Source organism: Cherax quadricarinatus, chromosome 92, assembly GCF_038502225.1.
Source record: "Cherax quadricarinatus isolate ZL_2023a chromosome 92, ASM3850222v1, whole genome shotgun sequence".
Classification (NCBI taxonomy): domain Eukaryota; kingdom Metazoa; phylum Arthropoda; class Malacostraca; order Decapoda; family Parastacidae; genus Cherax; species Cherax quadricarinatus.
The window spans coordinates 333,838-350,000 of NC_091383.1; the positions used below are offsets into that span (position 1 = coordinate 333,838).

At 48.1% G+C, this 16,163-nt stretch overlaps 1 protein-coding gene across 6 annotated transcripts in view; it reads right to left on the minus strand.

Annotated features, from left to right (window-relative positions):
• Positions 1–268: 268 nt before the first annotated feature.
• The window catches only part of LOC128698311 (uncharacterized), a 71,623-nt gene continuing 55,728 nt past the window's right edge, over positions 269–16,163 (minus strand). For 2 of the 6 annotated variants that reach the window (XM_070104428.1, XM_070104426.1), the window contains 2 exons: positions 677–808; positions 279–552 (listed from right to left, as the gene is read on the minus strand). In XM_070104428.1, the coding sequence (XP_069960529.1) occupies positions 391–552; positions 677–808 (294 nt within the window). In that variant the 3' untranslated portion in view covers positions 279–390. Of the gene's footprint in view, positions 553–676; positions 809–3,426; positions 3,491–10,352; positions 10,605–16,163 lie in introns of those variants that run through there. The other 4 variants (XM_070104429.1, XR_011394596.1, XM_070104427.1 and 1 more) reach the window with 4 other exon arrangements.

The window sequence follows — 16,163 nt, forward strand, 5'->3', positions numbered from 1 at the left end:
GATAGTGTCACTCTGTGAGTTACAACTCCTTAATGCTGACATTAATATAATAACACCCACCCCATTAGTACTAACGTCAGTGGGTAATAACAGTACTCACCCCATTAGTACTAACGTCAATGGGTAATAACAGTACTCACCCCATTAGTACTAACGTCAGTGGGTAATAACAGTACTCACCCCATTAGTACTAACGTCAGTGGGTAATAACAGTACTCACCCCATTAGTACTAACGTCAATGGGTAATAACAGCACTCACCCCATTAGTACTAACGTCAATGGGTAATAACAGCACTCACCCCATTAGTACTAACGTCAATGGTTAATAACAGCACTCACCCCATTAGTACTAACGTCAGTGGGTAATAACAGCACTCACCCCATTAGTACTAACGTAAGTGGGTAATAACAAGAACAATAACACTCACCCCATTAGTAGTAACATCAATGGGTGAGAATGAGTCCCATGGCTCAGCAAGTCTGGTGTTGACCCTCCTGGGGATCACCACCTCCTCCGTCACCACACCTTCGTCACTACTAGCGTCCATATCCTGAAGACAGAAGCATTCTCAGCGTTAATGGAGAAGTGCTAAACCCGTGGGGAATGGCAGGCAATCACATCTGATAGAAAGTAAACAACAGCAAAAACGTATATAAATTCAAGGGGTAACTCACCTGACCGTTGATGTGTATTGGTGCGCTGGTTTGGTCACTATGTTGGCTGCCTGGTGAGGTTCCTACCTCCTGCTGCTCCTGCTGCTGCTCCTGCTTCTGCTGCTGTTCCGATGCTGCTGTCTCCTCGGCAACCTGACCACGATAACATCACCTTATTATCTATACACATCATATTTATATCATAATATAAATTCTATCACGGCATAGCTCCTGATGAAGCACATGTCATTAGAACGAAAGTCCTAGGGTTATAAAATTCTGGCGTGGTTGTCTAGGACGTCGAAAGTTTAGCTAGCTTCCCAGGATAACGTGAGTAGTCACGAAAGCGCTTGGAATTTCTCTATTCTTTCACAGTGGTTGTTTTGCATATATATATATATATATATATATATATATATATATATATATATATATATATATATATATATATATATATATATATATATATATATATATATATATATACACTTAGCACTTCCCCACGAATGTAACAAGATTAATAATAATCACCCCAGACGTATACTATAGACATATACACTGAGAGGTGTATATATATGTGTATAAACTGACACATACACACTTCAAGGTATATAAACACATACAGTTAGGCTAGGGTAGGTAAGTTTGTCAGGAAACATTAGATTAAGTTAAACCCACTTGTGTAGCTCATATCAAGTTAACCCACTGGAGTACTACCTTAGATCATGTTAACCCACTGGAGTACTACCTTAGATCATGTTAACCCACTGGAGTACTACCTTAGATCAATTTAACCCACTGGAGTACAATCTTAGATCAAGTTAACCCACTGGAGTATTACCTTAGATCAAGTTAACCCACTGGAGTACCACCTTAGATCAAGTTAACCCACTGGAGTACTACCTTAGATCATGTTAACCCACTGGAGTACTACCTTAGATCAATTTAACCCACTGGAGTACAATCTTAGATCAAGTTAACCCACTGGAGTATTACCTTAGATCAAGTTAACCCACTGGAGTACCACCTTAGATCAAGTTAACCCACTGCAATACTACCTTAGATCAAGTTAACCCACTGGAGTACTACCTTGGAACAAGGTCACCAGACCAAGTAGCAGCTTGGTTGAACGTGAGACCAGTCCGACCACCAAATAACAACTGCTTCACCACACAACCTGTGCTATGGCTGCTGCCATGGTCCACCATACTACCATCGTCTACCTGGTACTCACGAGTCCTCAGGAACCACTGTACCATACCACAGTGTCAGCACCACTGTATGTCTTACCTTAACGCCCAGCCAGTGGAAAGTTATATCCGATACACTACCAATTCACCACTGCCACCTCTCCCACCTTGTAAATAAAAAAATCTAAGTGGCAACTCGCTACTCTAGTATTGTTGCCATAAATGGGTAAATTATCTGACCTAGGACATGCTCAGTGACCTATTGTGGTCTTTGCCACTTAGATAAGTGGGAAAACCTATCGTTTGTTAGATGTTACCTACAGCATGACACTATCTTCCTTCACAAGAGTGTAAATGACTGAAAGAAAGACCTGACGGAGCGATAATAGCTATATAATACAAGTGTTGGTGAGAGCCATGGTAGCATGGTTGTCATGCAGAGCATCCCTGCATGGAGGCTGGAGATGGCATGCATGTCTGGGTCTCTGCAGTATGTCCAAAATACAACCCTGACATAGGATCATCACCATTGCCTATCAGGGGAGAAAATTTTTTATTTTCTTTGGGGCCTTCGAGTCATCAGTTGAAATTTATATATAAAATTTGTGATATAGACTTAATTGTTGATTGAGATGTATATAGAGATGTGTATGATGGAATATACACTGCTAGAGTTGTATTGCAGTGGAGGAAAGCGGTGTATGTCAACTATTCCTCTGCAGGGCGGCGGCCAATCGATTGAGGGCGGCCCCCACCAGGAGGGTCCCTTGATGCTGCTGAAGAACTCTTGATCTGAGGAACTGGAGTCACCCTCTTTGCGTCAAACACCATTACCTACAAGTCGCTGGGTGACCCCACCGGGTTTAGCGCTACCACCATAAATGCAAACCTCAGTAGGTGAGTAGGTACAATTGTCAGGAAACAGGACAAGTGTTTCCTGACGCTGGTCTTAAGTTATATAATAACTCACAGGTGGAGTCTTTGGTCATCTGACGGAGACCTTCCACTGGCTTACCTCTCCACCACTTTAAAAACTAAGATTATAAAAAATTTTTCCTTGATTCGCCGGTATTTTTCTTTTTCCGACAGAAATACCCATTCACAAGCAAATATATTTGAAGATAATACCACCTATAACAATCTATGCAAAATTTTCCCATAGAAATAACCAACAATTCTAAAACTCCAAAAAATATATAACAATCCACAATTTTGATATAATTATAGGCACAAAAAAATTTAAAATATGCTATAATGGCGGGAAACTCAAAATAATTAGCAAATTAATGAGTAAGCGTTAAACCTGCAGGGGAGACTCACCCTGCCCGGGGTAACAGCATCCGGTTTGATCCAGGGGAACAATAGACGGTTTCACTTCCTTGGATCAAGAGCCCTTCACCTGCATCTCAACACATTGTAGGGCGGGGAATTCAAAAAACTGACCTTCTGAGTGTACTAAAGTCAGAGTACACATTATGTTGGTAAGACTGAGGTGGGAGGCTGTTACTGAGATGAACTGAGATGACCTGAGATGAACTGAGATGAACTGAGATGACCTGAGATGAACTGAGATGACCTCACCTTTGTGCAAGATGTCCAAGTTGTGTGGCAAAACATGGCGGTTCTCCTGAAGGTGTTGCAGTAGTGTGGTGGGTGGTGGCTGGTGTTACTGGCGCATGGCACTGGGTGGTGGGTGGTGGTGGTGGGTGGTGGTGGGTGGTGGTGGGTGGTGGGTGGTGGTGGAGGTGGGTGGTGGTGGTTGTGGGTGGTGGTGGGTGGCGTGGGGAAGAAAGTGGGTGATGGTGGCTGGTGTTTTTGGTGGTGGTAATGGTACAAGGTGGTGTTGGTAGTGATGGTAGGTGGTGGTGTTAGTAGTGATAATTTGTCTACCTACCTGATCAACCAGGCTGTTACTGCTGGCCGCACGTAAACCAACGTATGAACCACAGCCCGGCTAGTCAGGTAATGACTTTGTGTCTGGCCCCTGACACTTATTGTATTGTCTCTGTGACTTCTGTTTGAAGATCTGGGACTAGTCCCTCTAGGATTTTCCAAGTGTAAATTATGATATACCTCTCGCCTGCGTTCCAGGGAGTACATGTCAAGGGACTTCAACCATTCCCAGTAATTTAGGTGCTTAGTGGTAATCACACACGCCGTGAAAGTTCTCCGTATATTCTCCAGGTCTGCAATTTCACCTGCCTTGAAAGTGGCTGTTAGTGTGCAGCAATATTCCATCTTAAATTTTGAAGGTTCTCATTATCCATCTTATCATTTTCCTAACAGATGAGGTAGATACATTGTTGTGATCTTTGAAAGTGAGATCCTCTGACATTATCACTCTTAGGGCTTTCACGTAAGATTTTCGCAGTTTGTGTGGTTGCAATTTCCTTTATACTCCGATACAGTTTTAATTTCTTGGAGTTTTCCATAGCGGAGGAATTGAAATTCGTCTTCAGTGTACATCACATTGGTTTCTGAGGCCCAATGACAGACTTGCTTTATATCAGCTTGTGGAGTTAGTGTCCAATGGATGACACTCTCATGCAAATTAGTATAATTTATGAAAGGAGACACGGTGCTATGGTGTACATCTCTACGTCTGATATGAGGATGAGGAACAGGATGGGGGCGAGTACTGTGCCTTGTGGAACACTGGGAGCCAGTACTGTGCCTTGTGGAACACTGGGAGCCAGTACTGTGCCTTGTGGAACACTGGGAGCCAGTACTGTACCTTGTGGAACACTGGGAGCCAGTACTGTGCCTTGTGGAACACTGGGAGCCAGTACTGTGCCTTGTAGAACACTGGGAGCCAGTACTGTGCCTTGTGGAACACTGGGAGCCAGTACTGTACCTTGTGGAACACTGGGAGCCAGTACTGTACCTTGTGGAACACTGGGAGCCAGTACTGTGCCTTGTGGAACACTGGGAGCGAGTACTGTGCCTTGTGGAACACTGGGAGCCAGTACTGTGCCTTGTGGAACACTGGGAGCCAGTACTGTGCCTTGTGGAACACTGGGAGCTAGTACTGTGCCTTGTGGAACACTGGGAGCCAGTACTGTGCCTTGTGGAACACTGGGAGCCAGTACTGTGCCTTGTGGAACACTGGGAGCCAGTGCTGTGCCTTGTGGAACACTGGGAGCGAGTACTGTGCCTTGTGGAACACTGGGAGCGAGTACTGTGCCTTGTGGAACACTGGGAGCCAGTACTGTGCCTTGTGAAACACTGGGAGCCAGTGCTGTGCCTTGTGGAACACTGGGAGCGAGTACTGTGCCTTGTGGAACACTGGGAGCCAGTACTGTGCCTTGTGGAACACTGGGAGCCAGTGCTATGCCTTGTGGAACACTGGGATCCAGTACTGTGCCTTGGGGAACACTGGGAGCCAGTACTGTACCTTGTGGAACACTGGGAGCCAGTACTGTGCCTTGTGGAACACTGCGAGCCAGTACTGTGCCTTGTGGAACACTGGGAGCCAGTACTGTGCCTTGGGGAACACTGGGAGCCAGTGCTGTGCCTTGTGGAACACTGGGAGCGAGTACTGTGCCTTGTGGAACACTGGGAGCGAGTACTGTGCCTTGTGGAACACTGGGAGCCAGTACTGTGCCTTGCGGAACACTGGGAGCCAGTGCTGTGCCTTGTGGAACACTGGGAGCGAGTACTGTGCCTTGTGGAACACTGGGAGCCAGTACTGTGCCTTGTGGAACACTGGGAGCCAGTACTGTGCCTTGTGGAACACTAGGAGCTAGTACTGTGCCTTGTGGAACACTGGGAACCAGTATTCTGCCTTGTGGAACACTGGGAGCCAGTATTGTGCCTTGTGGAACACTGGGAGCCAGTACTGTACCTTGTGGAACACTTGGAGCCAGTACTGTGCCTTGTGGAATACTGGGAGCCAGTACTGTGCCTTGTGGAACACTGGGAGCCAGTACTGTGCCTTGTGGAACACTGGGAGCCAGTACTGTACCTTGTGGAACACTGGGAGCCAGTATTGTGCCTTGTGGAACACTGGGAGCCAGTATTGTGCCTTGTGGAACACTGGGAGCCAGTACTGTACCTTGTGGAACACTGGGAGCCAGTATGTACCTTGTGGAACACTGGGAGCCAGTACTGTGCCTTGTGGAATACTGGGAGCCAGTACTGTACCTTGTGGAACACTGGGAGCCAGTACTGTACCTTGTGGAACACTGGGAGCCAGTACTGTGCCTTGTGGAACACTGGGAGCCAGTACTGTACCTTGTGGAACACTGGGAGCCAGTACTGTGCCTTGTGGAACACTGGGAGCCAGTACTGTGCCTTCTGGAACACTGGGAGCCAGTACTGTGCCTTGTGGAACACTGGGAGCCAGTACTGTGCCTTGTGGAACACTGGGAACGATTACTGTACCTTGTGGAACACTGGAAACTAGTACTGTGTCTTCTGGAACACTGGGAGCCAGTACTGTGCCTTGTGGAACACTAGGAGCTAGTACTGTGCCTTGTGGAACACTGGGAACCAGTATTGTGCCTTGTGGAACACTGGGAGCCAGTACTGTGCCTTGTGGAACACTGGGAGCCAGTACTGTGCCTTGTGGAACACTGGGAGCTAGTACTGTACCTTGTGGAACACTGGGAGCCAGTACTGTGCCTTGTGGAACACTGGGAGCCAGTTTTGTGCCTTGTGGAACACTGGGAGCCAGTATTGTGCCTTGTGGAACAATGGGAGCCAGTACTGTGCCTTGTGGAACACTGGGAGCCAGTACTGTACCTTGTGGAACACTGGGAACCAGTATTGTGCTTTGTGGAACACTGGGAGCCAGTACTGTGCCTTGTAGAACACTGGGAGCCAGTACTGTACCTTGTGGAACACTGGGAGCCAGTACTGTGCCTTGTGGAACACTGGGAGCGAGTACTGTGCCTTCTGGAACACTGGGAGCCAGTACTGTGCCTTGTGCAACACTGGGAGCCAGTACTGTGCCTTGTGGAACACTGGGAGCCAGTACTGTGCCTTGTGGAACACTGGGAGCCAGTACTGTGCCTTGTGGAACACTGTGAGCGATTACTGTGCCTTGTGGAACACTGGAAGCTAGTACTGTGTCTTCTGGAACACTGGGAGCCAGTACTGTGCCTTGTGGAACACTAGGAGCTAGTACTATGCCTTCTGGAACACTGGGAGCCAGTACTGTGCCTTGTGCAACACTGGGAGCCAGTACTGTGCCTTGTGGAACACTGGGAGCCAGTACTGTGCCTTGTGGAACACTGGGAGCCAGTACTGTGCCTTGTGGAACACTGGGAGCCAGTACTGTGCCTTGTGGAACACTGGGAGCTAGTACTGTGCCTTGTGGAACACTGGGAGCCAGTACTGTGCCTTGTGGAACACTGGGAGCCAGTACTGTGCCTTGTGGAACACTGGGAGCCAGTACTGTGCCTTGTGGAACACTGGGAGCCAGTACTGTGCCTTGTGGAACACTGGGAGTTAGTACTGTGCCTTCTCGAACACTGGGAGCCAGTACTGTGCCTTGTGGAACACTGGGAGCCAGTACTGTGCCTTCTGGAACACTGGGAACCAGTACTGTGCCTTCTGGAACACTGGGAGCTAGTACTGTGCCTTGTGGAACACTGGGAGCCAGTACTGTACCTTGTGGAACACTGGGAGCGAGTACTGTGCCTTGTGGAACACTGGGAGCTAGTACTATGCCTTCTGGAACACTGGGAGCCAGTACTGTGCCTTGTGGAACACTGGGAGCTAGTACTATGCCTTGTGGAACACTGGGAGCCAGTACTGTCCATTGTGGAACACTGGGAGCCAGTACTGTGCCTTGTGTAACACTGGGAGCCAGTACTGTGCCTTGTGGAACACTGGGAGCCAGTACTGTGCCTTGTGGAACACTGGGAGCCAGTACTGTGGCTTGTGGAACACTGGGAGCCAGTACTGTGCCTTGTGGAACACTGGGAGCCAGTACTGTGCCATGTGGAACACTGGGAGCCAGTACTGTGCCTTGTGGAACACTGGGAGCCAGTACTGTGCCTTGTGGAACACTGGGAGCGAGTACTGTGCCTTGTGGAATACTGGGAGCTAGTACTATGCCTTGTGGAACACTGGGAGCGAGTACTGTGCCTTGTGGAACACTGGGAGCCAGTACTGTGCCTTGTGGAACACTGGGAGCGAGTACTGTGCCTTGTGGAATACTGGGAGCTAGTACTATGCCTTGTGGAACACTGGGAGCGAGTACTGTGCCTTGTGGAACACTGGGAGCCAGTACTGTGCCTTGTGGAACACTGGGAGCCAGTACTGTGCCTTGTGGAACACTGGGAGCGAGTACTTTGCCTTGTGGAATACTGCGAGCTAGTACTGTGCCTTGTGGAACACTGGGAGCCAGTACTGTACCTTGTGGAACACTGGGAGCCAGTACTGTGCCTTGTGGAACACTGGGAGCGAGTACTGTGCCTTGTGGAACACTGGGAGCCAGTACTGTGCCTTGTGGAACACTGGGAGCCAGTACTTTGCCTTGTGGAACACTGGGAGCTAGTACTATGCCTTGTGGAACACTGGGAGCGAGTACTTTGCCTTGTGGAATACTGGGAGCTAGTACTGTGCCTTGTGGAACACTGGGAGCCAGTACTGTGCCTTGTGGAACACTGGGAGCGAGTACTGTGCCTTGTGGAACACTGGGAGCCAGTACTGTGCCTTGTGGAACACTGGGAGCCAGTACTGTGCCTTGTGGAACACTGGGAGCCAGTACTGTGCCTTGTGGAACACTGGGAGCCAGTACTGTGCCTTGTGGAACACTGGGAGCCAGTACTGTGCCTTGTGGAACACTGGGAGCCAGTACTGTGCCTTGTGGAACACTGGGAGCGAGTACTTTGCCTTGTGGAATACTGGGAGCTAGTACTGTGCCTTGTGGAACACTGGGAGCCAGTACTGTACCTTGTGGAACACTGGGAGCCAGTACTGTGCCTTGTGGAACACTGGGAGCGAGTACTGTGCCTTGTGGAACACTGGGAGCCAGTACTGTGCCTTGTGGAACACTGGGAGCCAGTACTTTGCCTTGTGGAACACTGGGAGCTAGTACTATGCCTTGTGGAACACTGGGAGCGAGTACTTTGCCTTGTGGAATACTGGGAGCTAGTACTGTGCCTTGTGGAACACTGGGAGCCAGTACTGTGCCTTGTGGAACACTGGGAGCGAGTACTGTGCCTTGTGGAACACTGGGAGCCAGTACTGTGCCTTGTGGAACACTGGGAGCCAGTACTGTGCCTTGTGGAACACTGGGAGCCAGTACTGTGCCTTGTGGAACACTGGGAGCCAGTACTGTGCCTTGTGGAACACTGGGAGCCAGTACTGTGCCTTGTGGAACACTGGGAGCCATTACTGTGCCTTGTGGAACACTGGGAGCCAGTACTGTGCCTTGTGGAACACTGGGAGCGAGTACTTTGCCTTGTGGAATACTGGGAGCTAGTACTATGCCTTGTGGAACACTGGGAGCGAGTACTGTGCCTTGTGGAACACTGGGAGCCAGTACTGTGCCTTGTGGAACACTGGGAGCCAGTACTGTGCCTTGTGGAACACTGGGAGCGATTACTGTGCCTTGTGGAACACTGGGAGCTAGTACTGTGCCTTGTGGAACACTGGGAGCCAGTACTGTGCCTTGTGGAACACTGGGAGCCAGTACTGTGCCTTGTGGAACACTGGGAGCCAGTACTGTGCCTTGTGGAACACTGGGAGCCAGTACTGTGCCTTGTGGAACACTGGGAGCCAGTACTGTGCCTTGTGGAACACTGGGAGCCAGTACTGTGCCTTGTGGAACACTGGGAGCCAGTACTGTGCCTTGTGGAACACTGGGAGCCAGTACTGTGCCTTGTGGAACAGAGTTACACTGTGACCACTTCTGACGGGTGGTGGTAAGTGGTGATGGTAGGTTGTGGTGATGGCAAGTGGTGGTGATGGTAAGTGGTGGTGATGGTAAGTGGTGGTGATGGTAAGTGGTGGTGATGGTAAGTGGTGGTGATGGTAAGTGGTGGTGATGGTAGGTGGTGGTGATGGTAGGTGGTGGTGATGGTAGGTGGTGCTGGTGACAGGTGGTGGTAGTGATGGTAGGTGGTAGTGGTGACAGGCGGTGGCAGTGATGGTAGATGGTAGTGATGGAAGGTGGTGGTGGCACCAGGTGATGGTAGGTGGTGTTACAGCAGCAGTAATGGTCATTAACAGTAACAGACTTAGTAACTAACCTGACTATACCTCATTAAAACTCTCATAGTCACCCCACATTGTCAAAACAAGGCCCAAGCAGAAAATAAAATAGTCTCCCTCCACAGGGCCTTGGAAGGGGTAACTCAACAAGATCGTGAATCCCGGACTTTAATACGCACCTGTAACCCCAGGCACTTACGCTCGTTCTATAAATACGCTTACTACGTTACCACCACAGACCATAGGCCAATATTTCACTAACTAGGCCTTGCTACAACGCCTCTAGTATATAAATTACAGGCTTGAGTTAGTATGGAGTCGTGAGTAATGAGTAAACTTACTTTGAAGTGAGAAGGAGTAGGCCAGCAGCCTGAGTCTTGAACCTGTCGACCAGCACTAAGGTTATAACCTCTGTTGATTAAGTTTAAAGTCTATCGACTTCACCAAGGTCACCAAGGCTGCATCCAGCCTATACACCACCAGTCAAGGTTACCTTAACCACCAGAGCAAAGAATAAAGTAATATGTGAGTGTATATACACAGAGATACACACTCCAGGGGGCGTATAAACACACGAGTGTGGGCGGGGCCACCTTACTGAAGTATGAGCCGAGACTTAGTTGCTAAACGTACTATTCTCCTGACTATTTCTAAACTATCTATGTAAATACTAGTACTATCTTCAACTCCATCTATATATTTAGGTTGGTTAATGAGGTTTAAAGTGTATGGAAATACTAAATAAGGGTCAGTAATACTGGTCGTTATCTGGTCACTAAAATAAGATACCAATACTTTAATACCTTGAATAAAGATTATCTTTCACTCAGAATATATACACAGAGGTATATACACCTCTCAGTGTATATACCAGTGTATATACCGCAACTCTACACTGAGCTATTTAGGTGTATCTCAAAAAATTATACAAAAATAAACGGAAAATTGCTACTGCGCAACATTTATATGGAACAACATTCCGTTTTTTATACATTAATTTATTACTAATTTTGAATTTATTCTTGTACCGATTAACGTGATAAGATAAATGTTTATCTTTGATACGTGTGTGTGTGTGTGTGTGTGTGTGTGTGTGTGTGTGTGTGTGTGTGTGTGTGTGTGTGTGTGTGTGTGTGTGTGTGTATGTGTGTGTGTGTGTGTGTGTGTGTGTGTGTGTTCTGTGTGTGTTTGTGTGTGTGTGTGTATGTGTGTGTGTGTGTGTGTGTGTGTGTGTGTGTGTGTGTTGTGTGTGTGTGTGTGTGTGTGTGTGTGTGTGTGTGTGTATGTGTGTGTGTGTGTGTGTGTGTATGTGTGTGTGTTCTGTGTGTGTTTGTGTGTGTGTGTGTATGTGTGTGTGTGTGTGTGTGTGTGTGTGTGTGTGTGTGGGGTGTGTGTGTTTGTGTGTGTGTGTGTGTGTGTGTGTGTGTGTGTGTGTGTGTGTGTGTATGTGTGTGTGTGTGAATGTGTGTGTGTGTGTGTGTATGTGTGTGTGTGTGTGTGTGTGTGTGTGTGTGTGTGTGTGTGTGTGTGTGTGTGTGTGTGTGTGTGTATGTGTGTGTGTGTATGTGTGTGTGTACTCACCTATTTGTACTCACCTATTTGTGGTTGCAGGGGTCGAGTCCTAGCTCCTGGCCCCGCCTCTTCACCGGTTGCTACTAGGCCCTCTCTCTCCCCGCTCCATGAGCTTTATCAAACCTCGTCTTAAAACTGTGTATGGTTCCTGCCTCCACTACGTCATTTTCTAGGCTATTCCACTGCCTTACAACTCTATGACTGAAGAAATACTTCCTACTATCTCTCTGACTCATTTGTGTCTTCAACTTCCAATTGTGGCCTCTTGTTTCTGTGTCCCCTCCCTGGAACATCCTGTCTTTGTCCACCTTGTCTATTCCACGCAGTATTTTATATGTCGTTATCATGTCTCCCCTGACCCTCCTGTCCTCCAGTGTCGTCAGGCCGATTTCCCTTAATCTTTCTTCATAGGACATTCCCCTTAGCTCTGGAACTAACCTTGTCGCAAACCTTTGTACTTTCTCTAGTTTCTTGACGTGCTTTATCAAGTGCGGGTTCCAAACAGGTGCTGCATACTCCAGTATGGGCCTGACATACACGGTGTACAGTGCCTTGAATGATTCCTTACTAAGGTATCGGAATGCTGTTCTCAGGTTTGCCAGGCGCCCATATGCTGCAGCAGTTATCTGATTGATGTGTGCTTCCGGAGACATGCTCGGTGTTATACTCACCCCAAGATCTTTCTCCTTGAGTGAGGTTTGCAGTCTTTGGCCACCTAGCCTATACTCTGTCTGTGGTCTTCTGTGCCCTTCCCCTATCTTCATGACTTTGCATTTGGCAGGATTAAATTCGAGAAGCCATTTGCTGGACCAGGTGTCCAGTCTGTCCAGGTCTCTTTGAAGTCCTGCCTGGTCCTCATCAGATTTAATTCTCCTCATTAACTTCACATCATCTGCAAACAGGGACACTTCTGAGTCTAACCCTTCCGTCATGTCGTTCACATATACCAAAAATAGCACTGGTCCTAGGACCGACCCCTGTGGGACCCCGCTCGTCACAGGTGCCCACTGTGATACATCATTACGTACCATGACTCGTTGTTGCCTCCCTGTCAGGTATTCTCTGATCCATTGCAGTGCCCTTCCTGTTATATGCGCCTGATGCTCTAGCTTCTGCACTAATCTCTTGTGAGGAACTGTGTCAAAGGCCTTCTTGCAGTCCAAGAAGATGCAATCAACCCACCCCTCTCTCTCTTGTCTTACTTCTGTTATTTTATCATAAAACTCCAGAAGGTTTGTGACACAGGATTTGCCTTCCGTGAATCCGTGCTGGTTGGCATTTATACTCCTGTTCCGTTCCAGGTGCTCCACCACTCTCCTCCTGATAATCTTCTCCATAATTTTGCATACTATACACGTCAATGACACAGGTCTATAGTTTAGTGCCTCTTTTCTGTCTCCTTTTTTAAAAATGGGAACTACATTTGCCGTCTTCCATACCTCAGGTAGTTGCCCAGTTTCCAGGGATGTGTTGAAGATTGTGGTAAGTGGCACGCACAACATATCTGCTCCCTCTCTAAGGACCCATGGGGAGATGTTGTCCGGTCCCATTGCCTTTGAGGTATCGATGTCCCTTAGCAGTTTCTTCACCTCCTCCTCATCTGTATGTATGTCGTCCAACACTTGTTGGTGTATTCCTTGCTGGTGTCCCCATCTGGTCTGTCCCCCCAGAGTCCTTCCTGTCTCTACTGTAAATACTTCCTTAAATCTCGTGTTGAGCTCCTCACATACCTCTTGATCGTTTCTTGTGAGTTCTCCACCTTCTTTTCTCAGCCTTATCACCTGGTCCTTGACTGTTGACTTCCTCCTAATGTGGCTATACAGCAGTTTCGGGTCAGATTTGACTTTCGATGCTATGTCGTTTTCATACTGTCGCTGGGCCTCCCTCCTTATCTGTGCATACTCGTTTCTGGCTCTTCTACTAATCTCCTTGTTTTCCTGGGTCCTATGCCTCCTGTACCTTTTCCATTCTCTGTTGCACTTAGTTTTTGCCTCCCTACACCTTCGGGTAAACCAAGGACTCGTTTTGGTCTTCCTATTATTTCTGTTTCCCTTGGGAACAAAACTTTCCTCTGCCTCCTTGCACTTTGTTGCCACATATTCCATCATCTCGTTTACTGATTTTCCTACCATTTCTCTGTCCCACTGAACCTCCTGCAGGAAGTTTCTCATACCTGTGTAGTCCCCCCTTTTATAGTTTGGCCTGTCCCCTTCAGCTCCTGTTACCTTCTCCACTTGTAACTCTACTATATAGTCAAAACTCAGAACCACATGATCGCTAGCTCCAAGGGGCCTCTCGTAAGTGATATCCTCAATGTCTGAACTGCTCAGGGTGAACACAAGATCCAGTCTTGCTGGCTCATCCTCCCCTCTCTCTCTGGTTGTGTCCCTGACATGTTGATGCATGAGGTTTTCAAGTACCACATCCATCATCTTGGCTCTCCATGTTTCGGGACCCCCATATGGCTCCTGGTTTTCCCAGTCGATCTCCCTGTGGTTGAAATCGCCCATTACCAGTAACTTTGCTCTGCTCGAGTGAGCTCTTCTTGTCACCTCAGCCAGTGTGTCCACCATCACCCTGTTGTTTTCTTCGTACTCCTCTCTTGGCCTCCTGCAGTTCTGTGGTGGGTTATACATCACTCCAATGACTACTTTATGTTCTCCGGACTGAATTGTACCTACAATGTAGTCTCTTTCTCCAATCATGTCCATGCCTTCCATTTCCTCAAATCCCCATCGGTGTTTTATGAGCAGTGCAACCCCTCCTCCCCCTCTACTCCTTCTATCTTTCCTCAGGATCTGGTATCCTGTTGGGAAGATTGTGTCTGTTATTGTCTCAGCGAGTTTTGTTTCTGTGACTGCTATGATGTCTGGGGATTTTTCACTGATTCTTTCATTCCACTCCTCATGTTTGTTCGTTATTCTATCCGCGTTTGTGTACCAAACCTTTAGTTTCTTTTCTATCGTTGTGGTCATGCAAGAATATTGGGGTTGGGGGAGCGAGAGCCTTGGTGGGGGCCTATATGGGGCTGTGGTGTAGGTGGGGTTTGTGTTGATGGGGGTGGGGTCAGAGTGCCCATAAGGGACAGCTGTTGGGGTGAGGTTTGTGATATGGGGGTTGGTGGCAGAGGGAACAGTGAGTGGGTTGTAGTATAGGTTGCTCAGTTGCGTTGGGAATGTCGCGGGTGGAGTCTTTTGGTGGGAGATTCTGTGGGGTGTGTTTGCCCTTCCTCCTGTGTCTGGGTCCTGCTCATTTTCATTGCTTCTCGTTCCTCCTTGCGTCTCTGTACCCTCTCTTTCAGTGTAGTCCTTTCTTCTTGTGTTCTGTCGCAGTCGAGGTATACTCTCTGGTACCCCTCTTTGTCCCTCAGTCTTGCTTTCTCTTGCAGAATCCTGGTTCGAACTGATTCTTCCTTGAAAGTTACTCTGACAGGCCGTATCCTTCCACTCGCAAACCACCCTATTCTCTGAAAATTTGTCACCTGGGTCATATTGCCCTCCCCTATTGTTTTCATGATGCCTTCAATCATTTTATTCTCCTCCTGTTTTATTTCTTCAAAGTTGGCCCCCTTGGCTTCTTGGAGCCCGTACACAAAACTGTGTGTGTGTGTGTGTGTGTGTGTGTGTGTGTGTGTGTGTGTGTGTGTGTGTGTGTGTGTGTGCGTGTGTGTGTGTGTGTGTGTGTGTGTGTGTGTGTGTGTGTGTGTGTGTGTGTGTGTGCGTGTGTGTGTGTGTGTGTGTGTGTGTGTGTGTGTGTGTGTGTGTGTGTGTGCGTGTGTGTGTGTGTGTGTGTGTGTGTGTGTGTGTGTGTGTGTGTATGTGTGTGTGTGTACTCACCTAGTTGTACTCACCTAGTTGAGGTTGCGGGGGTCGAGTCCGAGCTCCTGGCCCCGCCTCTTCACTGATCGCTACTAGGTCACTCTCCCCGAGCCGTGAGCTTTATCATACCTCTGCTTAAAGCTATGTATGGATCCTGCCTCCACTACATCGCTTCCCAAACTATTCCACTTACTGACTACTCTGTGGCTGAAGAAATACTTCCTAACATCCCTGTGATTCATCTGTGTCTTTAGCTTCCAACTGTGTCCCCTTGTTACTGTGTCCAATCTCTGGAACATCCTGTCTTTGTCCACCTTGTCAATTCCCCTCAGTATTTTGTATGTCGTTATCATGTCCCCCCTATCTCTCCTGTCCTCCAGTGTCGTCAGGTTGATTTCCCTTAACCTCTCCTCGTAGGACATACCTCTTAGCTCTGGGACTAGTCTTGTTGCAAACCTTTGCACTTTCTCTAGTTTCTTTACGTGCTTGGCTAGGTGTGGGTTCCAAACTGGTGCCGCATACTCCAATATGGGCCTAACGTATACGGTGTACAGGGTCCTGAACGATTCCTTATTAAGATGTCGGAATGCTGTTCTGAGGTTTGCTAGGCGCCCATATGCTGCAGCAGTTATCTGGTTGATGTGCGCTTCAGGAGATGTGCCTGGTGTTATACTCACCCCAAGATCTTTTTCCTTGAGTGAGGTTTGTAGTCTCTGACCCCCTAGACTGTACTCCGTCTGCGGCCTTCTTTGCCCTTCCCCA